This window comes from Alternaria conjuncta (genome assembly GCF_024043145.1).
Source record: "Alternaria conjuncta strain BMP 0040 chromosome Unknown scaffold_1, whole genome shotgun sequence".
NCBI classification, from domain to species: Eukaryota; Fungi; Ascomycota; class Dothideomycetes; order Pleosporales; family Pleosporaceae; genus Alternaria; species Alternaria conjuncta.
Window position 1 is genome coordinate 3,069,072 of NW_026250090.1, and position 14,594 is coordinate 3,083,665.

General features: G+C 52.7%; 4 protein-coding genes across 4 annotated transcripts; 2 read left to right on the plus strand and 2 right to left on the minus strand.

The window, feature by feature from the left end:
• Positions 1-2,379: 2,379 nt before the first annotated feature.
• J4E85_001062 (uncharacterized protein) lies at positions 2,380-3,207 on the minus strand (the record flags this gene model as incomplete). Its single annotated transcript, XM_051465350.1, has 1 exon — positions 2,380-3,207. One exon carries the CDS (start codon positions 3,205-3,207, stop codon positions 2,380-2,382), a length of 828 nt encoding a protein of 275 aa, XP_051331871.1.
• A 1,527-nt stretch (positions 3,208-4,734) lies between these two features.
• On the plus strand, positions 4,735-5,511 carry J4E85_001063 (uncharacterized protein; the record flags this gene model as incomplete). Its single annotated transcript, XM_051465351.1, has 2 exons — positions 4,735-4,761; positions 4,912-5,511. The coding sequence occupies 2 exons, from the start codon at positions 4,735-4,737 to the stop codon at positions 5,509-5,511; spliced, it is 627 nt and encodes a 208-aa protein (XP_051331872.1).
• Positions 5,512-5,683: 172 nt separating this feature from the next.
• On the minus strand, positions 5,684-6,666 carry J4E85_001064 (uncharacterized protein; the record flags this gene model as incomplete). The annotated part of the gene is made up of 2 exons (XM_051465352.1): positions 5,684-6,507; positions 6,558-6,666. 2 exons carry the CDS (start codon positions 6,664-6,666, stop codon positions 5,684-5,686), a joined length of 933 nt encoding a protein of 310 aa, XP_051331873.1.
• A 2,251-nt stretch (positions 6,667-8,917) lies between these two features.
• On the plus strand, positions 8,918-9,503 carry J4E85_001065 (uncharacterized protein; the record flags this gene model as incomplete). Its single annotated transcript, XM_051465353.1, has 2 exons — positions 8,918-9,044; positions 9,112-9,503. 2 exons carry the CDS (start codon positions 8,918-8,920, stop codon positions 9,501-9,503), a joined length of 519 nt encoding a protein of 172 aa, XP_051331874.1.
• Between the last annotated feature and the right edge of the window lie 5,091 nt (positions 9,504-14,594).

A 14,594-nucleotide genomic window follows, 5' to 3' on the forward strand; every position in this document is an offset into this window, starting at 1 on the left:
CACAGACCGTGCGTCTCGACGGCACCATCTCACGACACTCGCCATTGGCATGGTTCAGTCGCAACAATGTACCACTACAAGTGAAACACTCCAGGCCCTAGTCTCAGCGATGCGTCGAAGAATGGCCATAGCAGTGGCACGGTTGGAAGGAATGCATCCATGTAACTGGTAATGCGCATGAAGGCTAAATTACAATAACAAAACACCAAAAGAATAAAGGAACTGACAGATTTCCCATGTGCGGCCCTCACATCTTCACCCAGACGTCTTCCTGTTTCTGCCGCCTCTTCGCTTCGCGTGCAGCTAGTATGATCAGCCCGCCAGCAACCAACACACTCCCCGAGAAGGCTTGCGCACCAGTATACGAGCCTTCACTCGACGTGATGATAGCACCACAGACAGGCGAGCCTATCAACGCGCCAATCCCAATAGCCGCGAACACAATGCCAAACGAAGCACCCATTTTCGACGTATCCGAGATAATGATAGGGACGATGGCCAGAGAGAGTGACTGAACTCCACCTACAGACAGACTGTAGAAAGTTGTCCACACGTAGAGCCCGGGAGTCGAGTGTACCGGGACCCAGGTATACATGCAGAGTGCAGAGCAGAAGATGAATGTGATGTAGACGTTCATCGTGCCGCAGTATCGGGCGATCAGGCTGGGTAACAGTCGACCTGCGAAGCCGATGCCGTTCAAGACAAGGGTGAGGTTGAGCGATTCGGTGTATGACATCCCCCGCTTCTCACGCGCGTACGAGCTGAGGAAAAAGAACGGGAAGAATACTCCTAGGAAAGCCTGCAGATCTGTCAGTAAACGGGTCCATACCATCTGGAACTGGCAGACCAAACACAACTTACCAAAAAAGACCCCACAAGCAGCAAATTAAACGCCCCCTCCCCAAACACACTCACATCCACCAGCGGCCCCTTCTTCCTCACCACCTTCCTCGGCCGCCCAACCACCAACGCCACCGCAAAAGTCCCCAACTGAATAAACCCAATCGCCCTCAACGTCCACCCAAACCCCACACTGGGCAGTAACGTCCTCACCATAGACGGATACACCAACCCGCCCGTCACACTCCCACACGCCGCAATCCCCGTAACAAGCGGCAACCTCCTCTTAAAATAACTCGTAACAAGCGTCGACATGGGCGTAAGCAAACACCCGTTTCCCAGGCCCGTACACACGCCCTGTGCGAGCAGAACTTGCCAGTACGTCTCGCTGAGGGATGTCATGAATGTGCCTAACACGACGAGGAAGGCGCCTGTGCAGGTGACAGAGCGGTAAAACCCGGCGTCTGTGAGGCGCCCGCTGATGATGCCGGTGAAGAAGAGGAGGAAGACGGCGAGGGAGCCGATCCAGGCGATTGTGGAGCGCGTTTGGTGGAGGGTGGTTACGTAGTAGGTTTGGAAGACGCCGAAGGAGATTATCATGCCCCTGTAAAGGGGGTGGTTGTTAGCAAGGGTGGAGTGGGTTGGTGTAGGGGAGGGGAGGGGAAGTACCATGTGTTCATTATTGCGAGGAAGAATGCCAGGACTGCTAGCCATGCTATCAAACCGCCTTCTGGTGGTTCTTGAGCAATTGTTCCGTGTCCGGGTTGTTCTTCGACACTCGTGCTTGAGGATGGTAGGGTGGCTGATTCGGTATCTTCGTGTTTCGGCTCGCCATGATTTGGTGTTTCCGGAGAAAGGCTTCCCTCATGGTCGTCCGTGGTCTTTCTTCCAAACATGATCTCTCACTCTGAGTTCAAAATTGCCAAGTAGAGAGTGTCGATCTTGCGCTGTTCTAGCGGGTGCGTGATACCAATTGTCAGGACACTCGAAACTATATATACTTTCCCATTACGGACTTGCACGTACGAGATGAGAGATTTGTTCACTCATCGGCGAGCTTTAAGGATTGATAATCAGCATTAAACGATGGTTCTGCCCGAAGATGAGCCAACTCCTGGTCTAGATGATTGTGGCGCTAGGCTGAATGTGGTGTCAAAAGCCGACCCACTGGGATTTACATATACACAGAAGACGGTGTTCTGACCACCGGAAGAGATTGTGAGAATGCAGAAATTTCTCGTAGGGTTGCGTTGCTGCTGCCGACATGTCTCGGGATTTGGGGTTGAGGATTCTGTTGTGTGTGCGGTGGTGCGCCTACAGAGACACATGTGCGTGTTGCTTGGATCGTCAATCACTCTTCTCTCGAGCTGGAAAGAAAGCGAGGTGTTGAGATCAAGAGAAGATTTGGCTACTTCAAGATACAGTACAAATGTATTCATTATCACTACAACATTCTACCACTCTCGAACCATGCAAGGCTCAACTACTACTAATCCATCTCCGAACACACTATCACAGCCTTCTCTCTCCGCCAGCAACTCAATTAATCGCCACAGCCTCACCAGGCTTCAACCACCTCACCCTCTCCAAAACCCCCTCCTCCTCGAATTCCCGCGCAAGCCCATCACCACCCTGCTTAAAATGATCCCACGACTCATAATGCATAGGCACCAGCACATCAGCCTTCAGATCCTTAAGAAGATGAGCCGCCTGCCGACCATCCATAGTAATCTGTAAGGCATCGCCTGGCTGCCCCGGTTTACCTTCTTCGGTGAACTCGTAGAAGGTCGCTTTGCCACAGTTCATGATAGCGACAGTGATGTGGTACTTTTCCGCAATCTTCGCGAGCTCTTCAATGTAGACTGTGTCGCCGGAGAAGTAGATTGCGTTTGGACGGCCGTCTGCTGCGACGCCGAAGCTTTCGGTGTGCAGGACGAAGCCGACGCATTCGTGTCCGGGCCAGTGCTTGCAGGGTGTAGCAGTGATGTGGAATGTTGTTCCTGCGATGCGCACATCCCTTTCTTGCCAGTCACTGAACCCGAGGACGCTCGGCCGGGGCGCGAGATTCTTCGCGCCATCGTTGGTGGTGACGACGTGGCGGCCATCGACGAGTCGGCGTCCTAAGTCATCGAGGTTGTCGGGGTGGTTCTCATGGCTTAGGAGGATGGCGTCGATGTGGGGTAGTTGGTCTAACTTCAGAGCTGGGTCTTCATGGACTTTGAGAATGGCTGCGGATCCGTTGAACTCGGTGCCAGCGGGGGAGAAGAAGGGGTCGGTGAGGAAGGTGATGCCGTCGATGTCGAGGATGGCGGTGGCGGTGCCGATGTGGGTGATGGTGACTTTGTTCTTGAAGGTGGAGGCTGACATGATTGTGATAGAGATATGTAACGTTTGTCGAATAGCAGAGTGATAAATGATTACTGCCTGGGTGTCAATCTTACATGCAATGGCACGCAGTAGTTGGCTTTATACCAAGCCGCGCCATGAATGAAAGCCATCGTGACATCCAGCCTAGGGCAATTCGCACATCGGCGAACGGTGCGATGATTACCTGATCAGCAACGTTAATCAGCAAGACAGAATTTTCGCATGATCTGATGAGTTCTGGTAGAGTGTAGAAACGCAACGGACGATACCTGGGGTAGTAGCGTCGTCGCCGCAAGCGCTAAGCCCAACGAAGGAGCGAACTCCGACCCACATGTCCTTCTCTCATTGGATGAACACAACACCTACATCATTGCTGGGCGCTGTCTCAGCTGCCACCCTCCGCGCTGCGTCAACGCATCCCTAGCTATTTCCATCCTATACCAGATTTCATGGTAGTGCCCCACCCTAGGCTATTCAATTCGGCAGCAAAACCCCGAAGCCAATCGATACCTTCCGGTTGCGGTAACATATCGCGTTCCCTCACGGACGCGTACCTCTGCCATGAAGGTCAGGAAAAAGAACCTCTGTGATACTTGCCGCAAACGAAAACTTCAGGTATGTATGCATGTTTCCTTGATTTCGGGATGTATGTGCTGATCTTATCTGCTATTATACAGTGCGATGGCAAGCGTCCAGCATGCACTCAATGTGTTTTCAGTAAGCGAACATGCGAAGGGTACCCGGACGCCTTATTTGTACCCTTCGACGCGACCAAAACGGCAGTAAAGCCAAGGGCGCGTCCGAAATCGGCTCCGCGGACAAAGCTTCCTCTCCCAGTGGATGCGCAATGTCCTTCCGATGCCGAATCGGGTTGTACTCAGGCTAAAGACGAGTCGACTAGACTTCCCCAGCAGGCCACCTTCACGTCCAGCGACTTACCACCTTCGCATGGTCCATTTCCTCCAGATGCTTCCATCATCCGAGAGAAAGTATCGTTGATCTTGCGCAATTTCATCCCCGTCCAAGAGCTACCATGTAATGCGACACATGCATCTGAACAATGCTCATGGTTTTGTGGCTCTTGGGCCAAGGCCCTCCCCGAACTGACTGCCGATATGACTGGACCGTATTCTCAGTGTTTATACTCGGCCGTGAGCGCTTTGGCACTTGCTATCACCGCATATCGAGAGCGTAAAGACTGTCTCAATGCAGTAGTCGCACAATACGAGGATAGTCTCCGTCTCTTGGGAGAAAGTCTTGCAGCTGTGGGAGACACTTACAGGAGCGAACTTGTAGCCGCAGTTATGTGTTTGGCACTGACAGAGGTAATCTCGCCTATCTCTTGGATGACTGTCAAACGATCTTTCTGGCTGTCTTTTGAGTCATTCAGTTCAAGCAAAGGCTAATGACATATGACAGGTGCTGTCGCCAACCCAAGAGTCTAGTTGGCTGATACATGTTGAAGGCGTCAGCAAGATGTTTCAACTCATGCCGCCAGAGCTCTTTGCATCGGGCATAGAGCATACTATGCTCATGGGCTTCAGACCGCTTCTAGTAAGTACAACGTCACGTAAACATCATCTCTAATCTAATATCTGTATGTGCTAGGTACTCAAAGCCTTCATACTTCGCAAATCGACGTTCTTCGCAGATGGTTCCTGGCTTACACTGCCCTTCCAACACCACAAAGGTGCTCCACTACAGAGTCTTCTAGGTGTCGCAGCACACATTCCAGGTCTCCTGGAGAAGATCGACGTCGTACTGCCTACTTCCCCCGACGCCGCTGCCGTCGGCACAGCTGGGTCAGCCAATCAACTCATCATAGAGCTCATGGGCAGTATAGCACAACTCAGGAACTGGCACAGTGGCTTTCTAGCGAACACCCTAGAACCAATCTCCTGTCGACAGAGCGTAGAGCGCGATCTCGGCGGCACCTACGAGTCGCTATGGTACCCAAGCCTCGGTATCGCCAACGTATTCGTCTACTTCTGGGCTTTCCAGCTCCTCTGCCTCAAGGAGATCCAGGGCCTCATGAAACGGTTTCCAAATCTAAAGCATGTAGTGCATGATGATGTGGCATACAGCCCCGAAGCGTTGCGGGAGGAGTGCCTGGATCTCAGTACTTGCATTTACAAGAGCATGGAGTATCTGCTGCAGGAAGACTTTATGCTGTATGGTATCTCGTCAGCTGGTTTTCCGTTGAGTATGGCGTGTGAGGCGCTCCAGGCTGATGCAGATGGTCGAGCAATCATGGCGACGCTGGACCAGTCGATTATTACTCGGGCCAGACTGAGGAACCTATGATTCTGGGCATTCGAGCGTACTTATGAGCGAGTTAGAACGAACCAAAATGAATGAGAACTCTCGGTCCTAGTACAATAGTGTATTGTATTGGTAGAAACAAAAATTAAGGTTACATTTCAAGCATACATCATCATGAATATCGTCATCTCCTCTCCTCCCGACCATCAAACCATCAGTTATTGCATTGCGCGCCGTCAGTCATATTAATCTCAGTATACACCAAATGGTCCTGGTTGATAAACCCAGTAGCAGATCCCTTATTGCAATCCGGTGCTTCCTGGCCAAAGCAGCGGTACGTTGTTCCAGCACTCTGGGTTCCTAGAATGGGTGCAGTGTCTTGCTCGTAGATCTCAGTGCGCGTATGTACGAAACCCATGGGCGTGAGCGGTAGCCCGGGTACGCCGTCGATGCGATGCGTAATGCGGATGAGAGTGCCGAGGTTGGTATCGCTCGCGCCAGACAGCTTGTCAGTGTAGTCGGCGTACTGTTGGTTGCCGACGCGCAGAGAGCCCATGGTGTATGCGATTTTGATTGGTACGCCGTTGGCTTTGAGGTCCGTGTACGCAATACTTGCGAGACCACCTCCTAGGCTGTGGCCCGTGATGATGGTGGAGTAGGACGGCTGCTCAGCACGTAGTTCCGCAAGGGCCTGGATAACACCAGCCTGGACGGATCGCCAGCCTTTCAAAACACCGCCGTGGACTTGGCAACCCGTGCAGCCCGGTGCTGAATCGAAGGGCATGAAGAAGAAGTTGAAGTCTGTCCCGAAATCCTGTAGTGAAGATGACCCAGCGAAGGAGACGATGAATTCTTTGGCGGCGTCATCTTGGAAGACGGCGACTTGGGTGTCGTTTACAATGTCGGACACGACTTTCCGGACGAGTTTTGAGCCAAAGGGAGGGCTTTTGCAGGTTCCGAAGCCGTAGACGAAGGTGGCGAGGGAGGCGACGGCGTATCTGGTGTAGCGTTGTAGGACTGGGTAGAACTCAGGCTGAACTGCTGGGGGTAAGCAAGCGATCATGGCGCATACGGCTGGTTTATCATACTGAGTTCTTTGGGTTTTGTTTGCCTGTTTGCGAGTTCGCGAATGTCAGTTGGGGCAGCCTGAACGAAGGGTGCGGCGAGAGCGGCAATGGCAAAGGTAGAGAGCTTCATGATGATCAGATGTCTTGATCCTCAACAACAAGTATCTCATCAAGGCGACGACGCATTTTATACATACACGACCCTGCCAATGACTCCACTTCACTCCCTGAGCGCTTCCGCCATTCCAAGGCACCTAGCACAACTCCCAGAACCAGCCATCCTGAGTCTTTCGAGCACCGCGCCGTGTAGATCGCGAGCTACCGGCTGTCAGGTACGACGCATGACTCGGTCTTACAAGCTCCAACCCCGAACTCATCATCCTCCTAAAAGTTGCTTGTGGAGTCTGGTGGCGCAAAATGATCGCTGTGACAGGCTCGGACCTGCGCCCTGAACGTTCAGGGCAAGTAGCGCCTGACCGATCGCCATGTTCGCACTTTGTTTTGCCGCTACGCCGCCGTGTTAGTGTATCGAAAACCACAATACAAACTTCGGCAGCTTCGCATTCGCTTTCACGCACGTGTGTGTCGCGCTGTGGTAAGCGGGAACGGCCGGCTGCGCGTGGTGTTGTGGAGATGGGATGTATGTATGGGGGATCGCGGCAGGCTTCGTGGTGATCGACCCCGCACTGGTTTTTCTCCGCTGTTTGCCGTCGCGTCGACTTGCCGTTGGTACCTACCTAGGTAGGTAACTTCCGCTTCACATACCTACAAATGCAGTATCGCATGGATATACATACGGTGAAGGCGGAAGTTCCGACTGAACCTGTCCATTAACCCGCGGACACGTGCGTGGCGATTGGCGTCTACCACGCTCAAGCCGGACGCGACGGCGAGTTCTCGAGTCACCTGGACGGCGTCAAGCTAGAGGTTGACCAGGACATGTTTCCGAGAGGCCAGAGCTATGTAGCAAGTATTCCCAGCACCCAGATACGTAGAAAGTCATGCTACTCGAACTCGAAGCCTAGTTGGTCCAGGATTACAAATGTCATCGGAGGGTCCTCCACCATTTGGCGACGAGCGTCATTCATGGAATTGGGAAAGGTATTTGTATACCTCGGCTTATACGACATCAGATAATGGGAAGTACCGCCATGGCTCCTTCGTTCTCTGACTAAGGGTTTGCACCATCGTCTGTCCCTGCAGCAGCGCGGACAGCCGGGCGATCTCGCATGAATCTACCTCAGCGACACTTCTTCTCTATCCCAACAACAATGACCTTACACATCAAATTTCCATAATTCACACAGCACTCAACGGCTTGGAGGAAACTCTAGCTATCGTCACTTCCGAATCACCCGCATAAGGTTGCGCACAAGGTTTGCTGGCTGTGGAACGGGTGTTCGGCGTTTCAGCGCCTCACGGCTGTGACCAGCACGTCATTTTCATTCCGAGAGCAGGGTAGTAACGTTTATCGTCAGCGGAGTAACTTTGAGTTCAAGATCAGACATCGTCATCTGGGTGTCACAAAGACATGCGTCCATCATGGCGTGGTGGATCAAATCGTCATCTGCTGCCTGGATCATCTTCCACTCTATTGCTCCATCATGGTATGCGCCATTAGGGTTCTGGACAATACCTTGTCATGGTGTCGTGAAGAAAATGTGTTCGAAAGACTCGTTCCTAGGCTATGTCATACTTAGTGCACTGTTCTGGTATCAACATCACGTCGTAAAAGTAATATGGCTACCGAGAACGCTCACTAGCTTGACTTGTATCACTAGGGCCCGCAGCGGATGATTTCGACTGGACCCTTCAATGCGAAGTGGATTGGGTGTAAATGTGAAGAAACGAGATAGTAAAGGCCAACGGATAACATGAACTTGAGGAAGGCGGTGAACTGGCGCGTCCCGGCGTCTGCTCCATTCCCGACGCGTCCGGGAGGTTCTCAATGAACACGAAGGACCGAACAGCGTTAATTGAGATCTCTCGGGTTCATGAAGGACTTCCTACATAGGGAAGTTCAGTGTAGAGAATGAATTCGAGGTGTTCGGGAGTCCGAGTCGGAGTACCCAAATCGTCGTGGTCAACCAATCACAGCATCGGGATAGCGCTGACGGGCCTCCCGAGATCCGCCCGCCCCACGCGAGCCAGTCGCGTGTGTGTTCCACCCCCTCGCGGCACGCCTCTCTGAGTCCGGAGTCCATGACGACACAGCGTAAGCCGAAGATGTTTGCGCGTTTGCACGGGGCACGAGGCGTCCGGCTCTCCGCTGCAGTTGCGGCGCACACAGTCCATCTTCCTGCGACGTGAAATATACCTTCATCCATCCGCCCATCGCCCAGTAAAATCATTCGCAATTGCAATCAACATCCAGAATCAAGATGAGCCACCCAACACACCCTGCGACAGTGCACTTCCCCATCACGACCACCTTCCTCACAGGTGCTCTGGATGCCGTCTACTTCCTCTCCAAGTATGCGCCAACTGCCGGCGCCGTAGCCTCAACCTGTAAGTCCTCCCCCAACCCTCCCAAGGTCCTTCCATCTGATCACATATCTAACACACCAATCCGCAGTCAAAACCTTCGACATCGCTATAAACCCGTCCATCTTCCCCCTCCTCTCCTACTACACCACGCTCCTCACACTCCTCTTCTCCGCACCGGCGGTCGCGACCGGAATGTACGAGTTCATACCACTAGTCAAGCGCGACGGCTTGAAGTCGAAGAAGGCACAGGTCGGCGCGCTACATGCCGTTATCAACGACGTGACGGTGTTGGGTGCGGCGTTCAACTGGTGGACAAGGAGGAGCAACCCCGGCATGGTGCCGAGCGATACCAATATCCTGGTCAGCAGTGTCATTGCGCTGCCGGCGACTATGTTCGCGGCGTACCTAGGCGGCAGTCTGGTGTATGTTTACGGTATGGGGTTTAGAGGTGGGCAGGCGAAGGCGAAGAAGGCGCAGTAGGAGTAGGTAGGGTAACGGAGATGCGGGGCAATGGAGAGGTGGTGAGGTCAGTCACTGTGAAGGAGCAAGACACGACGAGTGGGTTTTATCGCTCCATTTTCTAGTATTTTTAGTGTCACTATGGACTTGTACGGACCAAAGAAAACACGCGCCGAGGACCTGAGAGCAAAGCCTATTAGAAAGAGTCGAAGAATACAAGAAGAGAAAATGTAAAGCAAGAGAGGCGACATCATTATTCCACCAACGTACAGCACGACCCCACAGGACTGCATTTATACGGCTTGATGTGACTTGAGCGACAAAGAACTGTGTTGCATCTCCATGGTGCTGAGTTGCTGAGTAGGATCTCTTGCTGTATGGACTCAATGCTCCCCGGGGAGATAGCAAGGCGCTACTGCCATCCCTGCCATCCTTGCCAACTTGGTCCTTGAGGACTGATATGACCGCCTTGGTCGGGATAACGGGCGTACCCCTGGAACTCGTTCCCGGTGTTGCGACCCGCCGGCGCTGGGGGCAAGGGCCGTTGTGTTGTCGGACATGTGTATTCGGGTAGATCGGCCGGAGGTACATACGAGAAGGCCATCGGGGCGTTCGAGTACGGGATTGTCGAAGTTGAAGGATGCCCCATCCACGACCTAGATGTGCCATCGTTCCAGGCTCGCCCCTTATTGGCGATATCGGCAGGCCTTTGCTGCGTGACTATCGTCGAGTCCGGTAGGCCGATACCCTGGTTGTCGGGAATCTGTCCTGGGTATGACGGATGAGGGTTGGTTGCTTCGCGCATCGAAGGACTCGGAGCTGCTGACAGAAGGCGAGAACTGATAGCGGGTGACCTCGAGAACGATACGAGTGCGCGCACGTGGGCAGTCATGAAATGTTCGATGAACTGCGCCTTGCTCTCGAAGTTGGATCGGTTACATGGGGGACAGTAACCTGCGCTCACTGCCAAGCATAGAGCATCTGGATGCTCCTTCTTGAGATGTTTCTTCATCCAACCCTGCTTCAGGTATCCCTTTTGGGAGCACTTGCAATCTTGGGCGAAGGCGCAGTCTACGACGACCAACTTCATCGTTGGCCGTCCGCGTGTCTTCTGTCGAGTTGGCATACTGCAGAATATGTATTGGTCGTCTCCGAAGCGAGTGCGAAGGCAGCACGAATAAATGTAGGAGTGAATGAGTGTATATTGCGGTTAGAGGGCGTGAGGATAGATAAGAGACAAGACCGAGCAAATGGCAAAAGGACTGAGAGGTAATAGCGGATGCTATGAAAAGAGTACTGCGGCATTGGAAAGAACTACATACGAGGAGACACCGTAGGATATATACACGCAGTCAAAGGTCCGGAAACAGACCGGTATGGAAAACGTGCACACGTACCTTAGTGGGAACATCGCAAAACAGTACCTCATTTCCTCGATTGGCCGAGAAATCACAATGTTCAGAAGTAGGGTACAGCTATTTCTTCCCATGGGGGATTGTTTCCTTGAGGCCTTTCCGGAAAGTCCACGGAAGACCCAAGAGGCTGACGGTTGGGTTTCAGACGGGCGATCGGCATGGCTTTTCCTTACCTGGACCTTTGGCAGAACGGCGTTGCATGTGGGGTACATACGAGCTCGTAATCACACGTCGCAGACGCAAAACGCGAACACACGTTGTTTCTAAGGCGGCAACTCGAGGTCGTGTAAATATCAGGGCGCTCCTCATGGGAAACAAAAGACGTATCTCGAGATCCAGACAGGCGCTCTGCGTAGGCGGCCCTCAGCCTGGTACGTACAATCGCGCTGCCATACCTTTGATAGAAGATCCCAGGACAAATATTGCGCGGCTCCCGCACTGATACGGTGTGAAATCATGCCTGTTACGCTCAGTGCGTGTCGGTTGCGTGTGTCGTGCTTTACACCTGGGCAGTGTTTGAGACTTTGAGTTGACAGGGGTAAGCGCATGTTGAATTTTCGGTCAGCTATGGGTTACTCCCGAATTAGTAGTAATGGCCAGGGACATTGCCTCAGTACTTGCAGTTTACAGGCATCCTCGATTTGACAGGGGTGTCGCATGCTGATTGTGTATGGTGCAGCTACGGGTTCCATCCGGATTAGCGATAACGACCGACCCTGATCTCCCATCCTGCGTTCGACAAGGTGTGAGTAGCGACCCAGAACATGTGTCCCAGGTATGCGGCGCTATGGCGTAAGCGTCCCGTCACCATGGCATGCCCGTTGTGCGTCCTTGGTGACTTACGGCTTGATGGCTCCTGACTGGACAGCTCCTGGCTGGGCGGCGCCTAGCTGTACGGCACCTGACTGGACGACTCCTGGCTGGACGGCCCCTAGCTTAATGCCTTCCTCTGGCTTGGAGATCATCGCCATGCCGGCGGACAGAAAAACGCCATAACGTCCAATGGCGTCGCGCTGGAGGATTTCCTCGCTGTGGCGCAATCGTCTCATTCTTGAGAAGCCTTTTGCCTATGGTTCAGGTCAAGGGCAAAGGCGAAAGAAGTGATACCCATGACATTCGGAACCCTTCAGGTGATGGCATGTTTTCTCACAGGTGAGGCTCTATCTGTCGAAGTCGTACGTTTACAGAAATCACTTGCAGTCTTCGAGTTCAGCACACGTGAAGCGGATTGTAATAAAGATCTTTTTCTTCAGTCGGGAGAGCCGACTAAATTCACGCCTGATAGTCGTAGACCTTTCGCTAGAAGAACACGAACGGAGTTACGAACATCATGTCTTGCATGTTCCATAAGTTTGTTTGACCAGACTTCAGCGTTAGCCCAGAATACGTAAGTTCTGAGAGCCTCACTTCACGCCCGTTCTCCAAAGGTTAGTACGTTTGCGCATACCCGAAGAAGCAAGTTCCGGGAATGCTCATAAGGTAAGCATCGTGACGGGGGATGTCGGATACAGTGCCTACCTAGGTAATATCGCCAGCATGGATATCGAGCGATGAGATTTGGTGAGATCACACGATGCAGCCCTAATCCGGAGGCGAGCGAATCGGAATGTTCAGCCGGAGACGGACGTTTCCATGGGCGTTTCCATGGGCGTTTTCACGGGCGCGAGGGCGTTGCGATATGATAATCGTTGCATCCCCCGCCAGTTTGACGGGGCTACAGACATCACTGGCTTCGTCATGCTACTCAACCCGAGGATACGTCATTAAGACTGTGGGAAATAGACGCCGACTGCCGCTGTCAAGGACTGGCAGGCCTGGGCAAACATTCGCCTTAGCTTCATTCCGGAAAAGTTGATGTACCTTTGCGAATTTGTGACGATAGCGCACAAAACCTTGGAAAGCATGCGCGAACTGATGCGAAATTATTGCTGGATTAAGAGCGACCACTGTAAAAGTCAACGAAATGCACGGCTTAATGTCTTGATTGTAGTGTATTATAGTAGATGCCGCAGATCTCGAAGCATAGACGGCTCAAGTCGAGTCTGAGATTCAAGGGTCGTTTGACTGTAGCGCCTCTAGGCACGAGAACAGAAGTGCAGTCAGAGGCTTGCTGAAGTCGCTGTCAAACGTTGTTGAGGACCCGGAAAGGTAAAGCGCGCGAAAAAGAAAAAGTGGAACGTAGTTTACCCTGCCACGTGCCTGCCGGCTCACCCTTTACCGGCTCCGATGGCGACCTGACCCAACTGGGATTGAACGCGCATTTCCGTCTGGAGATCGTGTCGGGCGCATCCGCATCTAGATTACCGCATCTGTTTCAGGGCGCAGGAAAGATTGGCGTAATACTCATGGGGTGTCACCTTCCGGAAATGTGTCTTTTGCATCCGATATGTTCTTGCTCGGTCAGTCCCACTGAGGCCATTCGAACGCTCTAAGCAACACAGGCCCCTAGCCTGTGGTGATCATGCAAGATCATGTAGGGGAAAGGCAAGGCCACGCAAGCGCGTATGCATAGCCTAAAAATAGAACAGGTTGATATTTGAGCGATTGAACCGAAGAACTCGAAAGTTTCAAAGTTCCAGCGTGTGCACTCACCGGCACCATAATCATCAATCCTGCTTGCAACGCTCTTTGAGATGATACTGGTATAAATCAAGCCTCGACTCGCTTTCGTAGAGTCATTGTGTTTCTGTTTAAGTTGTGAGCTCATCCTCTCTCATTTTCAAAAACTGGAAAACCCCGTGTTCTGATCTTTCTTCATGAGCTGCCCGCACGCAACCCCCGACAGCGGTGTCAGTGCGAACACCATTGCCGGCGTCGCTTACGGCGCAGTCTCCATCGCCATCGCATCGGCAAATCTCTTCTTCGAATATCGAAAATTTTGCAAAGCCAACCATCGAGGTATGTTTTCTGATGTTCATTGAAGAAAGGCGATGGCCCGGCCTGGACTAATCACTGATGAAGCAAGCGGAGCCAGCGACGTGGAGATCCAGTGTCGGATGGCCCCGGTGAATTAACGTGGTGTGTGAGGTCTCGTACTGCTTTTGTTGTTGCATGCGAAACTTTTGACCGGCATATAGAGTGGATTTTGAGGGTTTATTGCCACGCTCGAGTAAAGCAACAGAGTTGGTCGATTTACCAGGCGACGGGGTCGCATCACGCGTTGTCAATCAGCTGCGGTATGCGAAACATTTACCTAATGTAAAAAATGATTCCAGCACCATCTAGCGTCGACCTGTGTCTTCTCAGCATGAACGCATTTTAATGCATTTGCGTTGCTCTTTGGAGACATCGTACTTAGAGTGGGAATGGCACCTGGGCATGGTCCATTGGCTGGTCCCACCAGCCTTGTGTAAGCCACCCACTTTATGTCTCAGCGGCAGTCTGAACCCCGCTGCTTGGCAGCCTGATGTATCTGCAGCCTGCCCTCGTCGATAAACCGTATTCTCGGCGTTCGCGCATTCTCTGGTCGTGGACTAGATGACTTTGAAGACCGACCCTCATGGACACGACCGACGCTCACCTAGAAGAGGACAAAATCGACTGGACGACCTCCACAGGCAATGTGATTACACGCCTGCCCTGCAGCGGCTTCGCCGACTTCCTCTACTCGAATCGAACACCCAAAGACCCGGCCTCTGCGGACTTCTCTTTGCGCACCACTAGTAGCAATGTAGCAAGGGGTGCTGCCGCGGGTTGT